The following is a 21,850-nucleotide window of genomic DNA, read 5'->3' as shown; positions in this document are numbered from 1 at the left end:
GGTTAGCAGTTTGGGGCGGGGTGATGGAGATGGAAGTTCTCTTCTGATTGCTTTCACTTTCTTAGTGAAATAAACACAGCAATTAGTAGGGTGAAGGGATATTGAAGGTTGAGGATAAGAAGATATTAATGTATTTAAGACATAAACAGGTGGGACTGATAGAACTTAACAGATCAGACATAGAGAAATGTGAGAGGAAGGAGATAAGGATAGATTTCTGGTTTAGCAACTGAGTGGATGGTGGAGGTGTCTTCCATTCAAATAAGGCAGGCTTGTGGGGAGGGCAGGTCTAGGAGGAGAGAGGGAAAATTCTGTGTCTACGGGACATCCAAGTGGACATGAGGGTCTGAAGCTTGGAAGAAAAAACCTGAACTAGAGAAGGAGACCTGGGAGTCATCACCATAAAGAGACAGTGGGAAGCAGAGAGGTTTTTGTGCTTGCTGTTTTCTCTGAGAAGTAAAGGGATGGTTTGAGGTCAGAGAAAGTTTGAAATAGCTTCTGGGAAAGAAAGAAAATTGAAAAGGAAATAGGGGACCATCAAGTAACTTTGGAGGCCCATGTCAAGATAGAGCACATATGCTGAGAGTGGTCCTGACCTACCATGGGGAGACCTCACCCACGCTCCTGAAGCCACAGCCCCCAGAAGCCAGTGACCTCCCCGCTGGGTCTCCACAGCAGGGCTCCACCTCACTGCCCAGCTATGCGCCCTGACCTTTCACATGACACCCTTTCCTCCTTGCTTACCTGGTTAGCTGACCTTTTACATGACACTCTCTTTTCTCCTTACTTAACTGGTTAACTACGACTCACTCATTTTTCTCTATTTAGGTCAGCGCAGAACCTGCCAAAAACCCTTTAACTGCTCCCCCCAGCCCCTGCCAATCAGGGCGGAGGGTGTCATCTCTGAACCCAGATAGCCCTCGATGTACCTTATCACAGGATGAACCATACTGTATTGTCATCACTGATATACTTTATCTGCCTCTCCTACTGGACTGAAAAAACTTGAGGGCAGAAACCTTTCACCCTTACAATGACCATGACTTAGTAGGTGTCCAATATATGTGTGTGAAATGAAGATAGGAAAAGAACTGAGGTCCAAAACCACACGCAATTCTATAGTTCATGTCACAGGCAAGAAAAGGAAAGTGTTAGTCGCTCAGTCATGTCCGACTCTCTGCAACCCCATGAACTGTAGCCCACTAGGCTCCTCTGCCCATGGAATTCACCAGGCAAGAATACTGGAGTGGGTAGCCATCCCCTTCTCCAGGGGATCTTTCCAAACCAGGGATGGAACCCGGGTCTTCCACATTGCAGGCAGATTCTTTACCATCTGAGCCACTAGGGAAGCCCCATGTCACAGGCAGCTGCCATGGAAATCAAGCCACAAAACAGGATACATCCTTTTGGCCTCAACATTATACCCTTTTCCTTTCAAGAAGAGACCTTAATACACCTATAGGAAAGAAATACCCTTACCTTATGTTAAAGTCCATTAACCCTTGTTCCTGCCTTCCCCAAACCAAACAGCTGGAGGCATTGTGTAAAGGCGTTTTATTTAAAAAATCCAGACATCTTACTTGTACAAATCAATCACTTTCCATTTCCAAGTCCCATCACTTGTGCTTCAGAGCAGAGCATGTGGTATTTTTCTGGGCTTAAGGTATAAACTGACATGGTGTTCAAGAACTTGTCCAGTGGACAGAGCCAGTCAGGGCAACCTTTTGGCACTTGCTCCTGTGGAAGAGATGTAATTCAGCAGGGGTACTGGGGCCCCTGTCTGGCTGTTTTCAGCTGTGTCCAGAGTTCTAAAAGGCTTTGACCCAATCAGATGTATACGTACATATGTAACAGCCAAGAAGCCCCCAATAATCAGTCAGCTTCCAGATTAAAAGCACTATGCCCTGCTCATGAAAGTCACTTAGTAACTGTTGGTTGAACTGACTGGAAGACACATTGATGTTATACCCCTGGGAAGGCTAAAGGTCTGACCTTAGGGAGTGTTCAGCCTCTGTCCTGAACAGAAACCTGCTGAAGTGGCCAAGGCACCAGAGGTGTTGATAGTACACATCACCTCCCAAAGACCTCATCATTAATTTCCAAAACAGGCCTCACAGTCAGGAGTTACATCCTGGGAGATACCCTCAGGAGAAGAGAAGGGTGGTCCTGTTGTTAGAAGGGTTCTGTGTTCCAGCCCCGGCCTGCCACTATGGACCCAGTTCTGCCTTATCCCTGGGCCACAGCCATGAGAGGATCCAGAGAGCTTGTGTACCAGTGGAGACTCCCTGGGCCCAAGCAGGCAACTTGGTGCTAAGCCAGGTGGGCCGGGTGGCCCAGCCGCCTCCCAACCATACCCCAGAGGTCTTACCTTCCCTCGGTAATAGAGCTGCACAAACCACTCCTTAGACTCCCGGTGCTGGTAGAGTTCCATGGTCAGGTCCACAGCAAATGGGGGCCATTTGTGGTCAAAAATTCCCAGCGTCATTAAGAGAGGCATGAGGGTCACATCGTGAGCTGCATAGAGGTACAGCTTCCTGAAAGAAGAAAACAGTTCTCCATAGTTCTTCACCTCAGGACTCTGGAGGCCAGGACATCACCTGCCTCCTTTGAGTGAGGAAACCAGGTGACATCTAGAAATCAGTTGAGCCTGGTATAAATCTCCTTTGAGGGACTTTCCTGGTAGTCCAGTGGTTAAGAATCCTGCTTGCTGTGCAGGGGACATGGGTTTGATCCCTGGTCCTGGAACTAAGATCTCACATGCTGTGGAGCAACTACTGGAGCCTGCGTGCTGCAGTGAAGACCCAGCACAACCAAATAAATAAATGTGAGGAAAACAAACAAACAAACTCCTTTGGAGTAGATGGGCTTCCCTAGTGACTCAAACAGTGAAAAATCTGCCCACAATGCAGGAGACCCAGGTTAGATCCCTGGGTTGGGAAGTTTCCTCTGGAGAAGGGAATGGCTACTCACTCCAGTACTCTTGCCTGGAGAGTTCTGTGGACAGAGGAACCTGGTGGGATACAGTCCATGGGGTCGCAAATTGTTTTCTCCAATATCAGGGGACTTACACACCACCTGGGAGTCTTGTTAAAAGGCGGACTCTGATCCAGTGGGTCAGGCTGTGGTGGAAAATCAAACAATCTCAGGTGATGGTGAAGCTGTTTATCTGCAGACCACACTTTGTTTACCAAGTGCCTTGGACGCACATTCCAAATCCATGGTCCCTAACCTGGAGTTCCAGGCACCCCAAAAGTGGCTATGGGAGGTTCACAAGCCACCTACAACATTTTTAAATGCCCAGTAGAATTCCTATCTTCCAATATACTCAATGAAGGTGTTTAAACAATCTATTAAGCAACTATCATTGTTTGGGGCTACTTTAACACCAAATTAGTTCAGTTCAGTTCAGTTGCTCAGTCCTGTCTGACTTTTTACGACCCCATGGACTGCAGCATGCCAGGCGTCCCTGTCCATCACTAACTCCCGGAGTTGTGATGTCCTAGTTATTCCATTGGATGCATGTTCAATTAGTTTTAAAAAATGGAAAAATTAATTTAGGGTTCTTTTCTACTAAAATGAACATTTCAAAACATGGTAGGACAGATGTGTCAGGAAGAAAGGTAGAAACGTTGTGAATGTCTCTGGGACACATAGCCTCAAACATCTACTTTCAGTTACCAATGGCCTGGTTCCCACCCTCCTAGACCCTGGGTTCCCTCCCTGTGGCCAGAGCCCCACCACCACCACCCTCCTCAGTCATGCCAAGCCAAGCTGCTCGGCCAAGTACCTGGTCTTGCTGGGCGGAGTGGCAGGGTCCACAACTTTCAGCAGGTTGCTCTCCAGGATGTGGAGGAATGGGCCAACTGCCATCTGAAGGCCCTCCCTGTGGTGATAAACGGTACTGAAGAACCCAGTGGGGACTCGGCCCACAGGGGATGCAGTCTGCTTCTGCCCCCCAGAAGTTCATGAGCCCAGTCACAGAGCAGAGACAAGACAAGGGATGCAAGAAGGACAGAGACAGGCAGGAAGGACAGCAACAGCACTGCCTCAAGTCCGAGGGCTCTCCGTGCACCAAGACTGTAAACAGCAGTAGGATACAGACCTGGTATGAACGTGGCTGAGATGGGAGGGGTGTGGGGATGGCAACCAGGATAAGTAATAGAGAGCTAGGCCAAAACTGGGAAGGACAGGGTGTAATGAATTCCAGAAGGCCCTTAGAAGAGCCATCTGAAGGGAAATCGCCTTAACTACACTCCCTATGTGCCAGCTCCCCTTCTTTGGCGTCGAGACCATAAGGGCTTTTCTTGATTTATCTGATTTAACAAGTTCAGCACTAGTGCTGTTGGGTGGGCACTGTGGCTCCCCTGCTTTCCTTCTCAGGATGGTCACCTCACAATCACAGCTGGTTACCTCAACTCAAAGCATATTTGAGAAGTAACAAAGCAGGAACACGGGGGCTAGTAAGCAGCAGAAAGCCTTGGTTTGGGTGACTCTCACTTTTTATCAAAGAGAAGAAAAATCTTTCCCAGAATTCCCAGGACCCAATCACTGACAAAAAGACTTGCCATGACTGGTTTAGACCAATCCTTATTCATGGCGACTGGCCACTTTTACAAATCAAGGAAAGTTGAAGCAACAGCTGAGGAGTAGGCAACCAATACTATAAGCAGCATATACTTTCGAAAGAATTCGTGCAGGCCAAGGCAATTTGGATGGCATTGTGAAACTAGAACCATTTGTTCCTGAAGAAACATCAGTTTTAAGAAACCAGGGCTAATGGAAAAGAAAGTGGATTGGACCCAGATCTTGTTTAAAATGCAAGAGAAAGCAAACAACAGTTGTGGGCCAAGTCCAACTCAGCTGCCCGTTTTTGTAAGTAGTTCCACTGGAACACAGTAGTACCCATTTGTTTGTGTATCATCTATGGCTGCTTTTATGCTACATGGGCCGAGATGAATAGACACAACAGATAATGCACGGCCTGCAAAGCCTAATGTATTTATTAAATATGTGTGTATGGACTCCCCTGGTGGCACAGTGGATAAGAATCCACCTGCCAAGGCAGGGGACATGAGTTGAATACCTAGTCCAGGAAGACTCCACATGCCACAGAGCAACTAAGCCTGTTTGTCACAACTACTGAGCCCTGGTGTGGCAATTACTGAAGCCCGCGCACCTGGCGCCCGTGCTCTGCAACAAGAGAAGCCACGCAGTGAGAAACCTGTGCACCACAACTAGGGGGTAACCCCTGCTGCAACTAGGGAAAGCCTGAGCACACAGCAGCGAGCATCCAGCGCAAACAAAAAAGGATATATGTAAGCATGTGCTAGTGGAGGTGAAGGCAGTGAGTGACAATTTAGGAACAGTGGGGCCACTTCAGGAAAAGATGAGGGAAGGTGGTCGGTCACAGGAGTGGTAGCGAGCTGAAAGGTGTGGCTGGAACCTTCCAGAAGCCTGAGGCAAGTGCAAAATGGATGCACTGACTGAGCGGAAGAAAAGCAGGCAGAGGCTCCTTATGCAAGATCTTATATTCTTATGCAAGATCAAGCAAATTCTTAAAACGTTAGTGGCTTTTTCCTCCCACTCATCTTCCTCAGGACTTCCCCTCTATACTGCCCCCTCTTACCAAGTCACCTATTCTGAGTACAAGCTGAATGCTCTGAACCAACCATTAAAAGGTGTTTTTTTATATTTGGGAAGAGAGATACCCTCCATTCTGACAGGAAATAGGCCTTCTATAAAGAGAGCCCTAAATACCAGTAAAACAGAGAAAACACAGGATTGGTGGTCAGAAGATCTGGGTTCAAATCCTGCCTCTACCACTTGCTAGCTGAGCCTAGGCAAAGTGGCCCACATCTCTCGGGCCCAGTTTCTCCATCTCTGAAGCCAGGACTTGGACTTATCAGGGATACTGACACCAACCTCATGGCGAGAACAGGAAAATGATTTGTAAACTGTAATGTGATGAATAAAATGAGCAATAATTATTCTTCCTTGGTACCCTAATGTTTTGAAACTTAAAGCAAAGGAAAAAGTCAGTGATTAAGAGAAACTCAATCAAGAGACTTCCCTACTGGTCCAGTGGCTAAGAGTCCATGCTCCCTTATGCAGGGGGCCCAGGTTTGATCCCTGATCAGGAAACTAGATCCCACATGCTGCCACTAAGACCCGGCATGGCCAAATAAATAAATATAAATAAAGTAAATACTTTAAAAAGAGAGAGAGAGAAACTCAGTTGAGTGGCAGCTCCCGGTTTTGTGTAACAGTGAATGAAAACACTACGTCACCAGTCCCCGCTCCAGAAATGGAAGGACCCAGGGCCGAGTCTATTCAGAAGGCCAGCAGAATGGGGTGATTTCAACCTCTGCACACAGAGACACCAGCTGACAGGTGTGAGCGGGCCTGACGAGTCCCCTTCCCCACACTCTGGGAGGCCTGACCAAGCGTGACTGTATGCCAGCAGCTGAAGAGGCCCCCCCCTCACCTGTCTTCCCACTGTAGGATGTACGAGGCTGTGTCCACAGCTCTCTGCTCAATCATCCATGCAAACCTCTTCAGCGTGGGGCAGCTCGGGAGGTTGTGCACCTGAACGGGCCATGGGTACAGTTTTAGAAAGAAATACTCATCCAATAAGGCTGGTGGCCGATCCGCTTCCATGGAGTCCAAGGGAACTGTCTTCTCCCAGAGAGAGACTGGCTCAAAACTCTATGTCCCCAAGGCCTATTGGAAGCTATTCCTCCAGATCTGAAAGCCCAGAGAAAAATTGTTTTCTCCTCTCTTTCTGATGCTCATCTACTCCAAAGTAAAAAACATTTGTGTTCTTTTAAGCTAAAAAAAAAAAAATTAAATTAAATACAAGGCAAGGAATTCATAAATTTTTACTCGGCCTTCATCATCCCCAAAATGATTTCTAAAAAGTATGCCATATAAATACTTTATCAACTCTTGTTTTATAACCTTAAACCTATTTTACAAATAAGCATAAGGTGTGTTTCTGCATTCAGGGCACACTGTCATCTTCACAAGAGAAGGATAGGAGGATCCAGGCTGTACAGACTTTGGGAGTCTGACTTCTGAATCTGCAGCAGCATTTCCCATTGTGTGGCCTTCAGTATTTATTGGAAAAAAAAAAGATTCTAGGGCTAAACAAGCTTGAGAAAAACAGAATTAAAGATTAACCAGTTTTCTTTACCACAGTGCTCTTGGGTTCTTTAATAGGCTGACGTGCATACAGATTCTCCAAAAAGTGATACAATCAAGAGGCATTCCAAACTTTTTAGACCACAATCCCTCCCTACCCATCACCCACCCCAGCCCTGCCTGCCCACATTATACACACTTGCGTCATGGGTATTCTAGTGAATATGCTTCAGGGAACTCTGGTCAAGAGTTTAAATGTCTATGCTCCTCATTTGGTGAGGAGTCCACCCTACCCCTCAGTTCCCAGGTCCGTTCTGCCAGCAGGTGCTTTCACAGCTGCCTCCAGACCAGGAGGCCCCCACTCACTTCTAACTCAGGAGCCAGCCCACCAAGCCTTGCCCAGGCTCCCCCCACCCTCCCAGAGCCCGAGGACAGCCAGCCCACCTGCTCAGCAGCCATGTTGTCCAGCAGGACGAGGAAGTCCACTTCATCACTACTGGCAATGCCCATCCCTTCCTTCACTTTCTTCAAATCCTCTGAGATTCCTGGCTGCAAAGAAGCAGCCTGCCTCCGGCCTCTGCCAAAAAATAAAAAAGTTATTCCTTATATTTCTTTATACTGTATGGTTATTAAGTTAACAAAGTATATCTCATTCATCATTCAGGATCTCATTTGCCTTTCAACAACTCATTGGGGTTAGCTAGTATAACTGTCATTTTAAAGATGGGTAAACTCTACGAGGCCAATTGACTTGTGACTTAGTACAAACCAGGGCTAGAATAATGGATTTTCCAAATCCCATTCTAGCATTCCCTTCTATTATACCCAAAACAATGCAAGCTTGGCCAGGTCTGCTTGAAAACACGTCTCCTTCTTCTGGGGAACACCCTCTACATAGTGTAAGTGCAGTTCCGAAATACCTGAAACCTGAATAGTGCCATCAGCTCCAAACCTACACAGCAGCACATTGGTAAGAGAAGGGGAATCTGTGTCTTCTTTGGCGTGCCCATCTAGATTTGCAGTTAATGACTGGCTTACTCATCTTTTCCATAAGTTTCTTCAGTTACCCCATCTGAGAGCCCAGGACTGAACACAAAGGACAATGCTCGGTAAATGGTGAAGCCCCACTCGTGGCTGTATACACCATCTCTCAGCCCAGCGTGTGGGTCTCCCTGGATGTCCGGTATCTTCACCATGAGCCTGTCCTGTGAGCAACAGCTGCCTCCCATCCTGGACAGCTGATGTCAGACCCAAGTTTAATGCCATCTCTCCTACCCAATATCCACCGACACAGCCAGTCTGCTGGCAGAGGTGGTACAATGCTGCCTGTACCCCCACCCTGAGGAACAAGAGTCAGGGGCAGTTACCTGGTTCTTTTCTGCAGGTTCCAGCAGTATTGGTAGTTGGGGTACAAGACTTCCGAGCTTGCTTCGTCAGTGTGGATGACGACGGGTCCTGGAAGGAAGGTGGGAAGCACAGGCAGGAAGAGGCTTCAGCTTATTCTTCCCAGCAGCTCCACTCCCTTCTTCTTCTCTTTGTCTACACAGATGGAGCTGTTTCCAGAGGCCATCATCCAGGTTACTCCTTAAGGACAGTGAATGCCTTCAATACGCCCTGGCTTTGCCAACAGGAGCTCCCCTGTGGTCTGAGAAAGCATGCAGCAGCCCGGTTCTCCTACTGGGCTACCTATAGCCAGGAGCATGTACAGACCTGATCAGACTGGCACATCCATGCTCAGTTGTGTCCAACTCTTTGCAACCCCGTGTATTGTAGCCTGCCAGGCTCCTCTGTCCATGGGATCCTTTAGGCAACCATACTGGAGTGGGAAGCTAGTTCCTACTCCAGGCACATCTATGACGCATTCCCAAAAAAAATGCCTGCCTCAAGATACTACCAGCACTCGGAGATTCTAACAAATGGGCCATCCTTTACTTTAGCAGAACAAGGTGATTTTCTTGCTTTGCAAAGTCCAATCCTATAGGCCAATATAGGCTTTCCAGGCAGCACTAGTGGTAAAGAACCTTACTGCCAATGCAGGAAAAGTAAGATGCAGGTTCAATCCCTGGGGTGGGAAGATACCCTGGAGGAGGGCATGGCAACCCACTCCAGTATTCTTACCTGGAAAATCCCATGGACAGAGGACCCTGGTGGGCTACAGTTCATATGGTCACAAAGAGTCGGACATGACTGAAGCTACTTAGCATGCATGCATGCATACACCAATATGGTGACTTATGAAACATCTGAGAAAGGTGCCCACAGGGTCACAAATCCTCTAAGACCCCATGGCCTTGCCCAAGAGAAAAGCCAGGCTTCTAGACGCACTAGCAGGAACCAAAGATTAGACTACAAACAGTGTCTCTTACACACCTCGCAGCAGCTTGCTCCTGCTCAGAGCTGACAGGTACCCTTGTCTCCTGTCAATGCCCAAGGGAGGTGCTTTAACACCTTTACATGCTTTGCTCTGCACCAGCGTCCTGTTCTACACAGCTCAAGCCTCTTCTTCTCTGATGGCAGAGGAGCTTTATGGAATTCACTGAGGTCAGTCTGTGGAATGACTGCTATATTATGTGGTCAGTCACTCGGTTGTATCCAACTCTTTGCGGCCCCATAGACTATAGCTCGCCAAGCCCTCAGCCCATGGAATTTCCAGGCATGAATACTGAGTGTGTTGCCATTTCCCACTCCAGGTGATCTTCCCAACCCAGCTATCAAACCTACATCTCTTGTATCTCCTGCACTGGCAGGCAGATTCTTTAATGCCACCTGGGAAGCCCTCCGGTGAATCCAAACCCCAAAGAACTACCATTCCCAAACAAATTACTGATAGTAAAAACCTCAGGATTAAAGAGCAGCCTATGGTGACTTGAGCAGAATAACAGAATTCTCACACACTTGGCTGGTCTGGACAGGAGAAGGAAATCAGACTGTGTCATGAGTTTAGCCCTGAATCTACAACCAACCAACAGGATGACTTTGGGAAGTCACTTCTCTTCTTTGGGGATCACATGTAAATTGAAGGGGTGAGACTAGTACCAGCAATTTCCAATTGTTTCTAAAGTAGTGGGAGCTTTTCTTCTCCCACTATGAAATAAGGTAATAAAAGAAAAGGGGTTGAGGGCTTCAAGGCAGGGGTCTGAAGCACGGTGTACTTGCATGCCCCATTCCACTCCTTTTCTGTAGTTCCTAACCCCTCTGAAGAATCCTGGAGTTCTGCAGGGCATGTAAAACAGACCTCATGATCAGAGGCCCTCTCCAGATACCCAAGTCTTCTGAGAAGCAAGATGGCACAAGAGTGAAAAGTATGGACTGTGAAACAGACTGCCAGAATTTGAATCCCAGCTCCTCCATTTACTAGCTTTATGTACCTCAGACAGTCCTTTATCCTCTGCCTTAAGTTCTCTTATCTGTAAAATAGGGATGCTACCTACTTCACAGGGTCATCATAAGAATTAAGTCAGTATCTACAAAGATCTTAGAACCATGCTTGATGTACAGTGAGTCCTTTAAATGTGAGAATAATAGTAACTATGATTTAAGCCTCTAATTAACACATGGTAAGTCCTACCTGGTACCTGCCATGAATGTCTGGTTAACAGACCTTCAGTTTATGATAAATAAGGTATTTGAGCCGGCACTCAGATATGTGTTGAAGGAATGAATGACCACATGATACAAAGCAACCCCCTCAGCCCTTCCCCACCAGCCTGATTCTCTGGAGCTTACTCAAAACCTTCTTGGACTTCACTAGGATTTTACTATTGAAACAATATCCCAAAGGTGAACCACTCCCACCAATGTTAGCACCTTGTGGGGTTCTTTGTCTATCCAAATCCCATGATACTGGCCAAGGCAAGGAAGTAGCCAGGACACAAGTCAAGTTGGGAGTGTGAGGCTGTCTGAGTCCAGCGCAGGAACGGCTACCCAGGCGGCCACACCAGCAGTTGGTGATGATACCACTTCCTTCCTCGCAGGAAACCTGGAGCAGCCTGAGTCTGAGACCCGCCTGTAGATCAGGCTGCTACCAAAAAACACCCTTTCTACATTACTTACACTTTAGGTGGTTCTGGGGACAGGACATTTGCCTTTCAGAAACTGAGCAAGTGAACAGTTTTCAGAAGGCCATGCACTATAGACTATTCCTAAGCTCAGGGGCTCCCAAAAGGTAAGGAGCAGGCCATCCTGTTTGCTCTGTTACTTAGGTTGTGTTCAGCCAACGTCAGCCAGAATTAGCAGCCATAGTCCAAACCAGCTAGGGGCAAGGCCAGCCTCCTTTGGCCTGGAGGTTCTGTATCTTACACATTTTTTAAAAGCTTGATGGAAATTTTATCTGTATTTGAGATAAGGCTAAAGAAGCTAAACAAAGTAACAAGAACTTTTGCCTTATGGTACCATTTGAGTATTTTAATATTGGTGAGGTCATGATGATCTGAAACTCAGACCAGTAATTAAGTGTAAATTTGAATCAATTACAAATGACAAAATGTAGCTTCACTTGATAGTCAAAAGCCCTCAAATACATGAGATCCATAAGGGAAAATAATAAACGTAGTCCTTGAGGGTGGAAAGTTGCAGAACCCACTAGTGTGATCATTCACTGGCTGAATATGTCAAAACCCAAACTCGACAGACTTCCTTAACTGGGAAAGGCCATATGGGACACTGTTAACACCACCTGGGTTATGCTGTGGATTATCACCAAGACCAGGGCCGTGGCAGCAGGTCTAGGTCCCAGTGAAGAGTTCCTCTTACTCTCTTTCCTTTCCAGCAGTGTCTCAACTAAACAAAAAGTCCCAGGTATTGTTTGAAAAATCTGGCTGCAGCTACCTTATGCAGTTGTGTAGACACTTGAGAGAAAAAGTCAGGAGCCAGGGGTGCATCGGAGCAGCTGACATGTCGGTGTAGGTGTGAGGTCAGGCTGGCAGGTGCAGCGGCAGGCCAGACAGGGAGGGGCCCGCCGCACGGCTGGTACCCCAGAGAGGCCCCAGGAGCAGGAGAGAGACCCAGGTGGGGACAGACATCAAGAAAGAGAGAGTGGGGCTTTGGAAGCAAGACGAAAAGGCACCTCAGGGACAGGGGCTGGCTTGTAGACCCTGAACTCGAACCTTCTTTTTGACGCTGGAAAAGTCCAGCCAGCAAACAGCGGGTAGACTCCAGGTTCCGATAGATGTTAGTGGAACGGATGCTGGGAACAAAACAAAAACATAGAGAAACTCATAGAAGGAAGATTCACATGTGCATGCTACCTTATTCCACAGAGCACTCATGGGCTTTCTAAACCACATAGAGGGAGTTACTACAGTGTTAGTCACTTACTCGTGCCTGATTCTTTGCGACCCCATGGACTATAGCTTGCCAGGCTCCTCTGTCCATAGAGTTCTCCAGGCAAGAATACTGGACTGGTTCTCTCTGTCTTTAGCATGATTCATGTATTTATATAGATTTGATTATTTTAATTTTCCTGTCTTTTTTTTTTTTTGTAAATTTTATGTACAGATTTGATTTTTCATAGTTTTCCCCTAGATTTTCAAGATAACTTCGTGCATTTTGTTTTTGACCAGATTTTGGTGGTGTCATTTACTTAGCACCCTGATTTTTTTTTTTTTTTTAATATAACCAGGGTTTCACTCTCTGTCCTTTTCTACTTAAGTAAGACATTTCATTCATACATTTCAGTATAGTCATTCAGTATAGTCAGCTGTACATAGGATGAGGACAGACCTGATCCATGAACATGTCTTAAATAAATGGTATATTGCTGTATTTTAGGGTTATAAACATTTTTCATTATTGGAAAGTGTAATGAGGACCTTCTGCAGAATCGTTTAGAACCAAAACCACCAGGACACAATTTTTATAGTGTCTGTATATTTGTGATGCAACGTCTTGTAAAGGTTTTCACTGAAAACTACCATTAACCAGTCTTTCTTACTGACAATAAATTATTAATAAAAAAAAAAAAAAAAAAGAATACTGGACTGGGTAGCCATTCCCTTCTCCAGGGGATCTTCCCAACCCAGGGATTGAACCTGGGTCTTCTGCACTGCAGGCAGATTCTTTACCATCTGAGCCACCGGGGAAGCCCCAAAAGGGAGCTAGAGGGCTGGGAAATACCCTTTCTCTCTCTGTGGGATGGCTGCCCAAGGGACCTGAGGGCCAGTGAACATGACCTCCAGGGACCACTTGTTCTCCAAATCCTACCATATTAGGGTAACTGTCCCCACACTGCCTAGGAGGTTCTAGCAAGGAAAGGCAGCTTCTTGTATACCCTTGACTGAAGAACGGTTCTCCTCTCTCAGGGAAGGTCATCCTCTTCAACCGAGCACGCAGCATCAGGAGGGATACATACAGAAAAGTGAGAGAGGAAGGGGACACCAGCCTAGCCAGCCAGATCACCCTTACACCTCCCACCTAGACTCGGATGAGAGTGGGAACCGCACAGAGGGTCAGGACAGGTTTTCTCACACTCAAGACCTAACATTGGGTGCAATATTCCTTTCTCAAGTGACTCACAAGACCTCCAGTGGGTTGAAGGTTGGTGAAAGAAAGGGGATGTCCTCCACGTAGTTCTTCCTCAGCCTCTCCCCGAGGGCAAACATCTGCTCCATGCCCACCTTGGTCAGCTGTCCAGCAAACATGCCCCCCTGAGGTGTGGGAGGAGAGAGAAGAATGAAGAAATCTCACAGCCTGCTAAATAACCTCAGCCCAGGGCAGACTATCACAGCTCTGCAAGGCACTTCAGGGAGCAGGAAAGCATCGCTCACCTTCAGCGTGGTCTCACGGTACTGAGAGTCGAAAGGAGAGTGTGGTTTCGGGCCACCAGCAAGATTGGTGACTGTGTAATCAAGCTGAGTTTGGGGTGGGACCTCTATTAGCTGGGGCTTCCACTCTACCTGCTGTGAGCACAAAAAAACAACACATTGCTTAAAAAGGTTCTGGAAACTTAGAGTGTTAACATCTGGCAGCACATAGCTAGAATCACACTGATGCTAGACAAGCAAACTTCCCCAGAAGGATGGGAAGAAGGAAAGAAACTTCAACTCCAGCTCCAATTAAGGGAAGAAATGACTGCAATTTATTATTCCAGGTGTCCTCAGCCCAAGTCCTGTAATTGTCACACTAGTACTCACTGCTGAGGGGCGATTCTGGCACCAAGCCCAGACTGAAGTAAAGGGTAGAAGCGGCCAGAGGGTCTGGCACCCAATACTTGGCGAAAGAATAAATGAACAAATGAATGAGTATAATACAATCTCAGTGACCATATACTTGTAAGCATTTTTAAGGAATCAACCTGCAGGGTTTTGTGGCCCCTCGTTAAAGACGCTACTTAATGCCCCTTGAACTACTACATATATCTCTTCCTTTTATACAACTTCTCAAACAAGCAGCTGCCCTCCAAGAAACCTTCACTTTTAACCATCTTCCTTTACTCCCATAATCTGGCTCCTGCTCCAACTGTACCGGTTTTCAAAACATAACAAGTAGTCATAGGCCTCATAGCTCCCACAGCCCAAAAAATTCTTATATTCATTGAGTCGGATGTGATGACTCAATTTTAGAAACAAGTCTTTCCTTCTAATTCCATATGCCAGCTCCTCTTCCGAACTTATTATGACTCTAAAGGCTACCCCAATTCTAATCCATAAAACTCAAACCTGACTCTTCCCATTGCTCCCCCATTTCCACCCCAAACCCTGTGGATCACTGGCTAGAAAAAAAGCCACTCCCACTGGTCTTTATCTTATTATTAAGAGTATAAATCCTTATTGTCGTTTTTAGTCACTATGTCGTGTCCAACTCTTTTGCAACCCCATGGACTATAGCCTGTCAGTCTCCTCTGTCCATGGGATTTCCTAGGCAAGAATACTGAAGTGGGTTGTCATTTTCTTCTCCAGGGGATCTTCCTGACCCAAGGATTGAACCCATCTCTCCTGCATTGGAACTACTGAGCCACCAGGGAAGCTTCATAAAACCTTATTACTAATACATGAAAAGATGCTCATCATTGCTCATTATTAGAGAAATGCAAATCAAAACTACAATGAAGTATCACCTCATACCAGTCAGAATGGCCATAATCAAAAAAAAAAAAAAAAAAACACCTACAAACAGTAAATGCTGGAGAAGATGTGGAGAAAAGGGAACCCTCCTGCACTGCTGGTGGGAATGTAAACTGATACAGCCATTATGGAAAACAGTATAGAGATTCCTTTAAAAACCAGGAATAAATCTACCATGTGACCTAGCAATCCCACTACTGGGCATATACCCTGAGAAAACCACAATTCTAAAAGATACATGTACCTCAATATTTACAATAGCTGTTGTAAAGAGCAGCAATATTTACAATAGCCAGGACATGGAAACAACCCTGATGTCCTTCAACAGATGAATGGATAAAGAAGTTGTGGTGCATTTATACAATGGAATATTACTCAGCCATGAAAAGGCCTGGAGTTTCTCTAGCTGAAGCAGGAGTGGGAACTCAGAGCCCCAGTCACTCAGCATCCCTTTAGCCCACAGGCTCCACAGAATGGTTTGAAGGCTATCAGATAGGTCACAACTGAAATGGAAAGACTCAACACAGAAAAAGGCAATTTCAAGATGTCTGTACTAGAGCCAGCGAGCGCCTAAGGGCTCATCTAAGGCAGTCAGGACAGAAGGGGTGAATTCAAGACATTGTGTCAATCCTGGCAAGTAAGTAGATAAAAGCTTTTTTTTTTTTTTTTTTTTTTGAGGCTATATTGGTAGGTGAACAAGAAAGAATAAAGAAAAAAATTACTTGACTTGGAGTCTGGGCGCATGAGGTGGTAAGGGGTGATGGAGGTACTTCTTGACTAAAACAGGCCAAGACAGAATAGTTAACAAACTGAGTTCAGCTTTGTACAATTTAAGTTTGAGATATCTCCTCTGAGTTTCCAGCATTCCCAGCATATTCCGATAAGTGGAGTTTGTTTTGTCTCTCTTCATCACACTGTAAACTCTCTTCTTTTTTATAGCTGAGACTGAATTATCCATCCATGTAAGTCCAGTGTCTGAGCACAGGTCCTGACACCAGATCCATAAGGCCTGCTCAGCCACACTAAAAAGTCTTCTCCTGTTAGGTGTATTCACCAACAGAGGACCTCTGGTTCTCCTAGGAGATGACTCCTGAGGTCTAGGTCATGTCAAGTCTAAAATACACGTTTTCAGACTTTCAAGAATGGATGATACGTCAGTTCCACACACAGTGTCCATCCCACATACATACTGTCATTCTTGCTCCTGTTTTTCAATCCAGAGTCAGTAGCAAAGAGTAACTTTGTAATTTTATTTATTTATACTCCATTTTCAAGAACTAACTTGAAGTAGGTGGTAGCAATACCTAAAATATAGCAAGATAACCTATTTATTTATTTATTTTTTGGCTGCACCATGAGGCTTATGGGATCTTAGTTCCCTGACCAGGGATTGAACCTCTGCCCTCAGTGGTGAAAGCATGGAATCCTAACCTCTGGACCGCCAGGGAATTCCCAAGATAACCAATTCAAAGTCGAAAAGAACGACAAAAGCAAGTGAGTGACCCAAAAAATGGATACAGCAATGAAGTTTCTCAAAAAATATTAATACATGCTGTGAAGATCTATATACTTATGGTAGGTGGGCCAAAAGATTCAGCACTAAGCTTTCTGGCTTTTATGTAAAAGGAGAAACCTGATCAGCTAGACAAGCTTAAAGATAAAAGCAAGCCAACTGTTCAGGAGAAGCACACCATTTCTCAAGTGAACAGACAAATTCCTCCCAAGGGTCCTCATAAAGAGGATAGAGTAATATAATGAACATCTTTTCAGTAGTCACAGCAATGAGTTTTGTGGGATTGTTTCTTATTGTTCCCTCGACACAGAATGATAGTATCTCAACAAAGCACATTTCCATGAAGACGATACTATACAGGGATCAATGTTACATCCCAGGGAAAAGGGGGAAAAAAAATCTACATAAAAGTAAACAAAAACCTCCAGGGGTAGTTTTCAGAAAAAAACTAATGATTTGAAAGCTTGCACACTGCACACTACTATAGCTGGAAAAATTTTTTTAAGTTACTGATGCCTGAGCCCCGCATGGGTTAATCACAACCAAATCTCCCAGAGATGGGGCTCAGTTTTTTAAATGCTACTCAGTCTAGATAACTATAAAGCTTCACCAGAGAAACTTTTATCATGACTGGATGCTCTGAGTCAATTAAATCAGAATCTCTGGGAGAGAGACCTAGGCTTCAGTATTTTTTAAAGTTCCCCAGCTGAATCCAATGTCCCACCAAGGTTAAGAACCACCACTGCACAGGAATTAGTGGACTGACTGGCACATCCTTTAAGTAATGCTTCCTGAAAACCACTTATCTTAGCTGAGCTTTGAGTAAGTGTTAATCTACAACGATACTGACATCATCCTTCCCAGCCCATCCGACATTATTCTTCCCGGCTCATTTACACTATAGAATAAATATGGACTCTAATGTCTTCATACGGAGAAGGCAATAGCAACCCACTCCAGTACTCTTGCCTGGAAACTCCCATGGACAGAGGAGCCTGGTAGGCTGTAATCCATGGGGTTGTGAAGAGTCGGATACAACTGAGTGACTTCACTTTCACTTTTCACTTTCATGCATTGGAGAAGGAAATGGCAATCCACTCCAGCATTCTTGCCTGGAGAATCCCAGGGACGGAGAAGCCTGGTTAGGCTGCCGTCTATGGGGTCGCACAGAGTCGGACACGACTGAAGCAACTTAGCAGCAATGTCTTCATGAACCGTGGAGTTTGAATGCATTGGACTTTATTTTCTAAAAAGTGGAGACTTCCTGGGTTGGGAGCTATCTTGCCATGAAACAGAGAGAAGCTGACAAAAATCCAAAAGTAGGGTCAAATTTATCTTTGAAAAGCATACTTGGATCTAATCTAACAATCAGAAAAAATGACCAATCAAGTTCCAGAGTTTTATTTCCAGAGCACAGATACAATACTTTCAGGAAGACAGGTTAATTCATCAGTCATTCAATCATTTAAAAAAAACTCAATAAAACATCTAGTTTTAAACAATGATATTTTCTAAGGATTGACTTGTCATGTGTTTAATCTATAAACCAGTCAGAAGTCTAGAAACATCAACCAAAGGCAATTTCAATTTTAGAACTGCTGCCAAATAGTCCTTTCTGACTCTAATTAATAGCAGAACCAGGAAGACTACAAAATTCCATTAACAACCTCTATCAAACTGGAGTTTGGAAAAAAATCCTGATAGAATAGCCAGAAACAAGTCACAGGAGGCTGATGACACCCGCTCATAGCCTAAGTTGAACAAACGTTGGTTATACCCCTTGCTTTTATGCACAAGACTTTATACAGAATAACCAAAGGCGTTCAGTGCATCTACATAAAATCTGAAAATGTGAGCAGGCCTGAGAGGTAATGTGCCTTATTTAATTGCAAAATGAGATAAAGGATTCAAATGCACCATATTTTGCGGCTACAAAAACAGAAGATGAATGAAGCCGGCATTCTACCTCAGCTACGACTGCTCCTTCCAACATAAAGGCAGAGATACCCATCACACACCCACTGGCTCAGGAGAAAGCCCTAAAAGAATCTAAATCTTTTTCCAGTTCCTTCAGGGAACACACATACCGTCTGAAAGAGGTCCAGGCCTACACATTCAGACTTTTATTCTTGGGCTCCAAAATCACTGCAGACAGTGACTACAGCCATGAAATCAAAAGACGCTTCCTCCTCAGAAGAAAAGCTATGATCAACCTAGCTAGACAGCATATTAAAAAGCAGAGACATTACTTTGCCAGCAAAGGTCCATCTGGTCAAAGTAATGGGTTTTCCCAGTAGTCATGTATGAATGTGAAGAGTTGGACCACAAAGGAGGTTGAGTACCAAAGAATTGATGCTTTTCAACTGTTGTGTTGGAGAAGACTCTGCAGAGTACCTTGGACTACAAGATCAAACCAGTCAATCCTAAAGGAAATCAATCCTGAACATTCATTGGAAGGACCCATACTGAAGCTCCAATACTTTGGCCACCTGATGCAAAGAGCCAACTCATTAGAAAAGACCCTGATGCTGGGAAAGTTTGAAAGCAAGAGAAGGGGATGACAGAGGACAAGAAGGTTGGATGGCATCACCAACTCAATGGACATGAATCTGAGCAAGCTCTGGGAGATAGTGAAGGACAGGGAAGCCTGGCGTGCTGCAGTCCATGGGGTCGCAAAGAGCTGGACACGACTGAGCGACTGAACAACAACTCTGTACCAAGAATAAATGGAGAAGAAAGGGGAGTACACAAGAGATGGGCTATGTACAAAACTCAAAGTATCCAGATATTCGAATAAGGAAAGAAAGAGAAGGAAAGGAGTGAAGTTCAAGTTCCAGATAGAATGTGGAATAGCCACATAGAAAGGCTAACTAGAAACTTGATAACAGAATTTAAGTGCCTACCAAGATTTATTATGTGGGAAATGCTTTGAGGTTTGATTTCACGTATGGCCAGCTTTAAAAACTGGGTTTTCAGTTGTACACCATGAGTTGTAGAACCCTGAGGATTTCTTAAAAGCAACTGTCATGAGTATGCCTAATATCAATTTGGACATCCTGCTGAACCTACTCCAACATCAACCTGGAGAACCAACAATGCAAAAGCACCCCACAGGTAAGTTTGCCAACTGGATGCCTGGGAATTCCAGGTTGCAATTTATCTTCTTTAGGAAGACAATTCTTTAATCACAGGCCTGCCTGCTATGAAAGGCCAGAGATCTTTACTGGGTCTCCCTAAGAATCAAATCCAAAAAGGGTAATCATCTTCAAAGCCAGCTATTTGAACTTTAATCATAATTATCTTGAGCAAAACCAGGTGGATTTTAAGACTGATCAATTAATTTTGTTCTTTTGTACCTCAGATCCCTTCTACAGTAAGTTTAGGAACCCAGAATGAAAAAGGAGAGCCCCAAGATACAGCACTTGTTGCCAAAAAAATCTTCAGGATCTCAAACAGTCTCCAGCAAACCCAGAGAGAAAGTTGAGGTAAAATCTGTCCCCAAAAGTGGTGTTGGTTTTGTTGTTTAGTCGCTAAGTCACTCCAACTCTTTTGCAATCCCATGGGCTATAGCTCGCCAGGCTCCACTGTCCATGGGGTTTTCCAGGCAAGAATACTGGAGTGGGTTGCCATTTCCTTCTGCCCCGGATCTTCCCCACCCAGGGAATCGAATCCCTGTCTCCTGCATTAGCAGGAACCACCATTGAGCCACAAGGGAGGTCCCTTCCCAAAGGCATTATTAACCTCTCTTATCCACTGTGATCCCAATCAGGTTGGTTCCTGTCACAAAGGTCCCTGTAACTCTTTGACAACCATTAAAATGGTCACACAGAACTGCATTACACCCTTGTACTCAAGTTCCCACAAATATTCACTAGAAATACAGTTTCAGGCTCCCACATCTACTGAATCCGCATTTTAGCAAGATCCCTACGCGATTATACGCACCTAGGGAAGCATACTACTAGCTGGGCTACATCACAGCCATGGGAAGTTTCCGGGCTGCCCCACAATCCGGGTGTCCGAGGGGGCTGGGAGAGGTTGGGGGTACACGGTCAGCACATTTGTTCACACTGTTTTCCCTTCGTCAGGACCCAGTCCGAATTCCCGCTCCGTAAGAGTAAAATTCCAAAGGTGGTGTGCGTTGGGGCAAAGACCCTGGCCCGCCACTAGCTGGCCACACAGTTCTCGCTCCCCAACCGTGCCGGTCTCTCTCACCTGGTCCTCCTGAGGGAGCGGCTTGAGAGGGCTCCGTGCCCCGTGTCGAAACACGACTTGCACCATTTTCAACTCCAACAGGCTTCGGTCGACAGGATTCTGGTCGTCCGCGCCCCCAGGCTCGGCCAGGGCCACCCGCCGCTGGTGGAGGCAGTAGGTTAGCGAGGTCAGGACGCCCACGGGGGCCCACATGCGCAGCTTGAAGACCCGGGAGATCATGGTGGAAACCCTTCTCAACTCTTAGGGGTGAGAGTGCAGAAAGCGAATACGAGTCCCCTGCGGGCGACGGGGCTCAGCAGCCTCCCCTAAGTTCCCGGGAACCGGAGGGCACACACATCCAACCGCCCACTACGACTCCCAGCTTTGAAGGGGACCCAGAGTGGGAGCAGCGAGGACTTCCCGGGAGTTTTAACCCGGGTCGGGGTTGGCCGCTCCTGCAGCAGACTGGGCGGGGATACCGGGAGCCGGGAGGTCGGCTCCTGATCTTTCGTCCTCTAGGGAACCTTAAACTTGTATTTCAAGTTCGGCCCCAGCACTCTTGACTAGACAGAAATACGCCCCGAGTTCCTCCGTGGCAGTGGCTCCATTAACAAAGACCGCTGAACTCCACTTTTTAATAAGCAAGCAGCCAGCCACTTTCTCACCTACCCAGGAACTTGCCCCAAGTGGACCCGCGCAAAGGGGCACGGGAAAACGAGTCCCTAGTTGCGAGAACTACAACTCCCACAAGGCTGCGCGCCGCGGGCCCTAGCTGGAGGTATTACCCCGCCCTCCGCAGTGGGCTAGCAGGTTGCAAGTCTCCGCGGCAGGGCGGCCTGTGTGTGGGAATGAATTGGCGAGTTTGCCAGGCTGATAGGGTAGGAGACATGAAGAAAGGGATAGATAGAAATGGGTAATGTAGATCATCTATTTGGAGTCTAGG

General features: G+C 46.0%; 1 protein-coding gene across 1 annotated transcript; it reads right to left on the bottom strand.

The window, feature by feature from the left end:
• Positions 1–1,539: 1,539 nt before the first annotated feature.
• Positions 1,540–21,609, bottom strand: ACP6 (acid phosphatase 6, lysophosphatidic). The gene is made up of 10 exons (XM_043877647.1): positions 20,929–21,609; positions 13,905–14,036; positions 13,654–13,784; positions 12,246–12,325; positions 8,508–8,595; positions 7,585–7,717; positions 6,485–6,585; positions 3,788–3,883; positions 2,369–2,534; positions 1,540–1,737 (listed from the first exon to the last, which is right to left on the bottom strand). Exons 1-10 carry the CDS (start codon positions 21,145–21,147, stop codon positions 1,594–1,596), a joined length of 1,290 nt encoding a protein of 429 aa, XP_043733582.1. The 5' UTR covers positions 21,148–21,609; the 3' UTR covers positions 1,540–1,593.
• Between the last annotated feature and the right edge of the window lie 241 nt (positions 21,610–21,850).

This window comes from Cervus elaphus, chromosome 20, assembly GCF_910594005.1.
Source record: "Cervus elaphus chromosome 20, mCerEla1.1, whole genome shotgun sequence".
NCBI lineage: Eukaryota > Metazoa > Chordata > Mammalia > Artiodactyla > Cervidae > Cervus > Cervus elaphus.
This window is presented reverse-complemented; position numbering and strand designations above follow the sequence as displayed.

Bases quoted from the DNA above. Each gene is read 5' to 3' on its own strand.
- ACP6 (XM_043877647.1), bottom strand. From the start codon at position 21,147: ATGATCTCCCGGGTCTTCAAGCTGCGCATGTGGGCCCCCGTGGGCGTC. The intron at 12,326-13,653 runs GTGAGTCACTTG...TTTTGTTCCCAG, and splicing joins TTCAACCCACTGGAGGTCTT to CATCCGTTCCACTAACATCT. The intron at 3,884-6,484 runs GTGAGGGGGGGG...TTATCACCACAG, and splicing joins ATCCTACAGTGGGAAGACAG to GGAGGGCCTTCAGATGGCAG.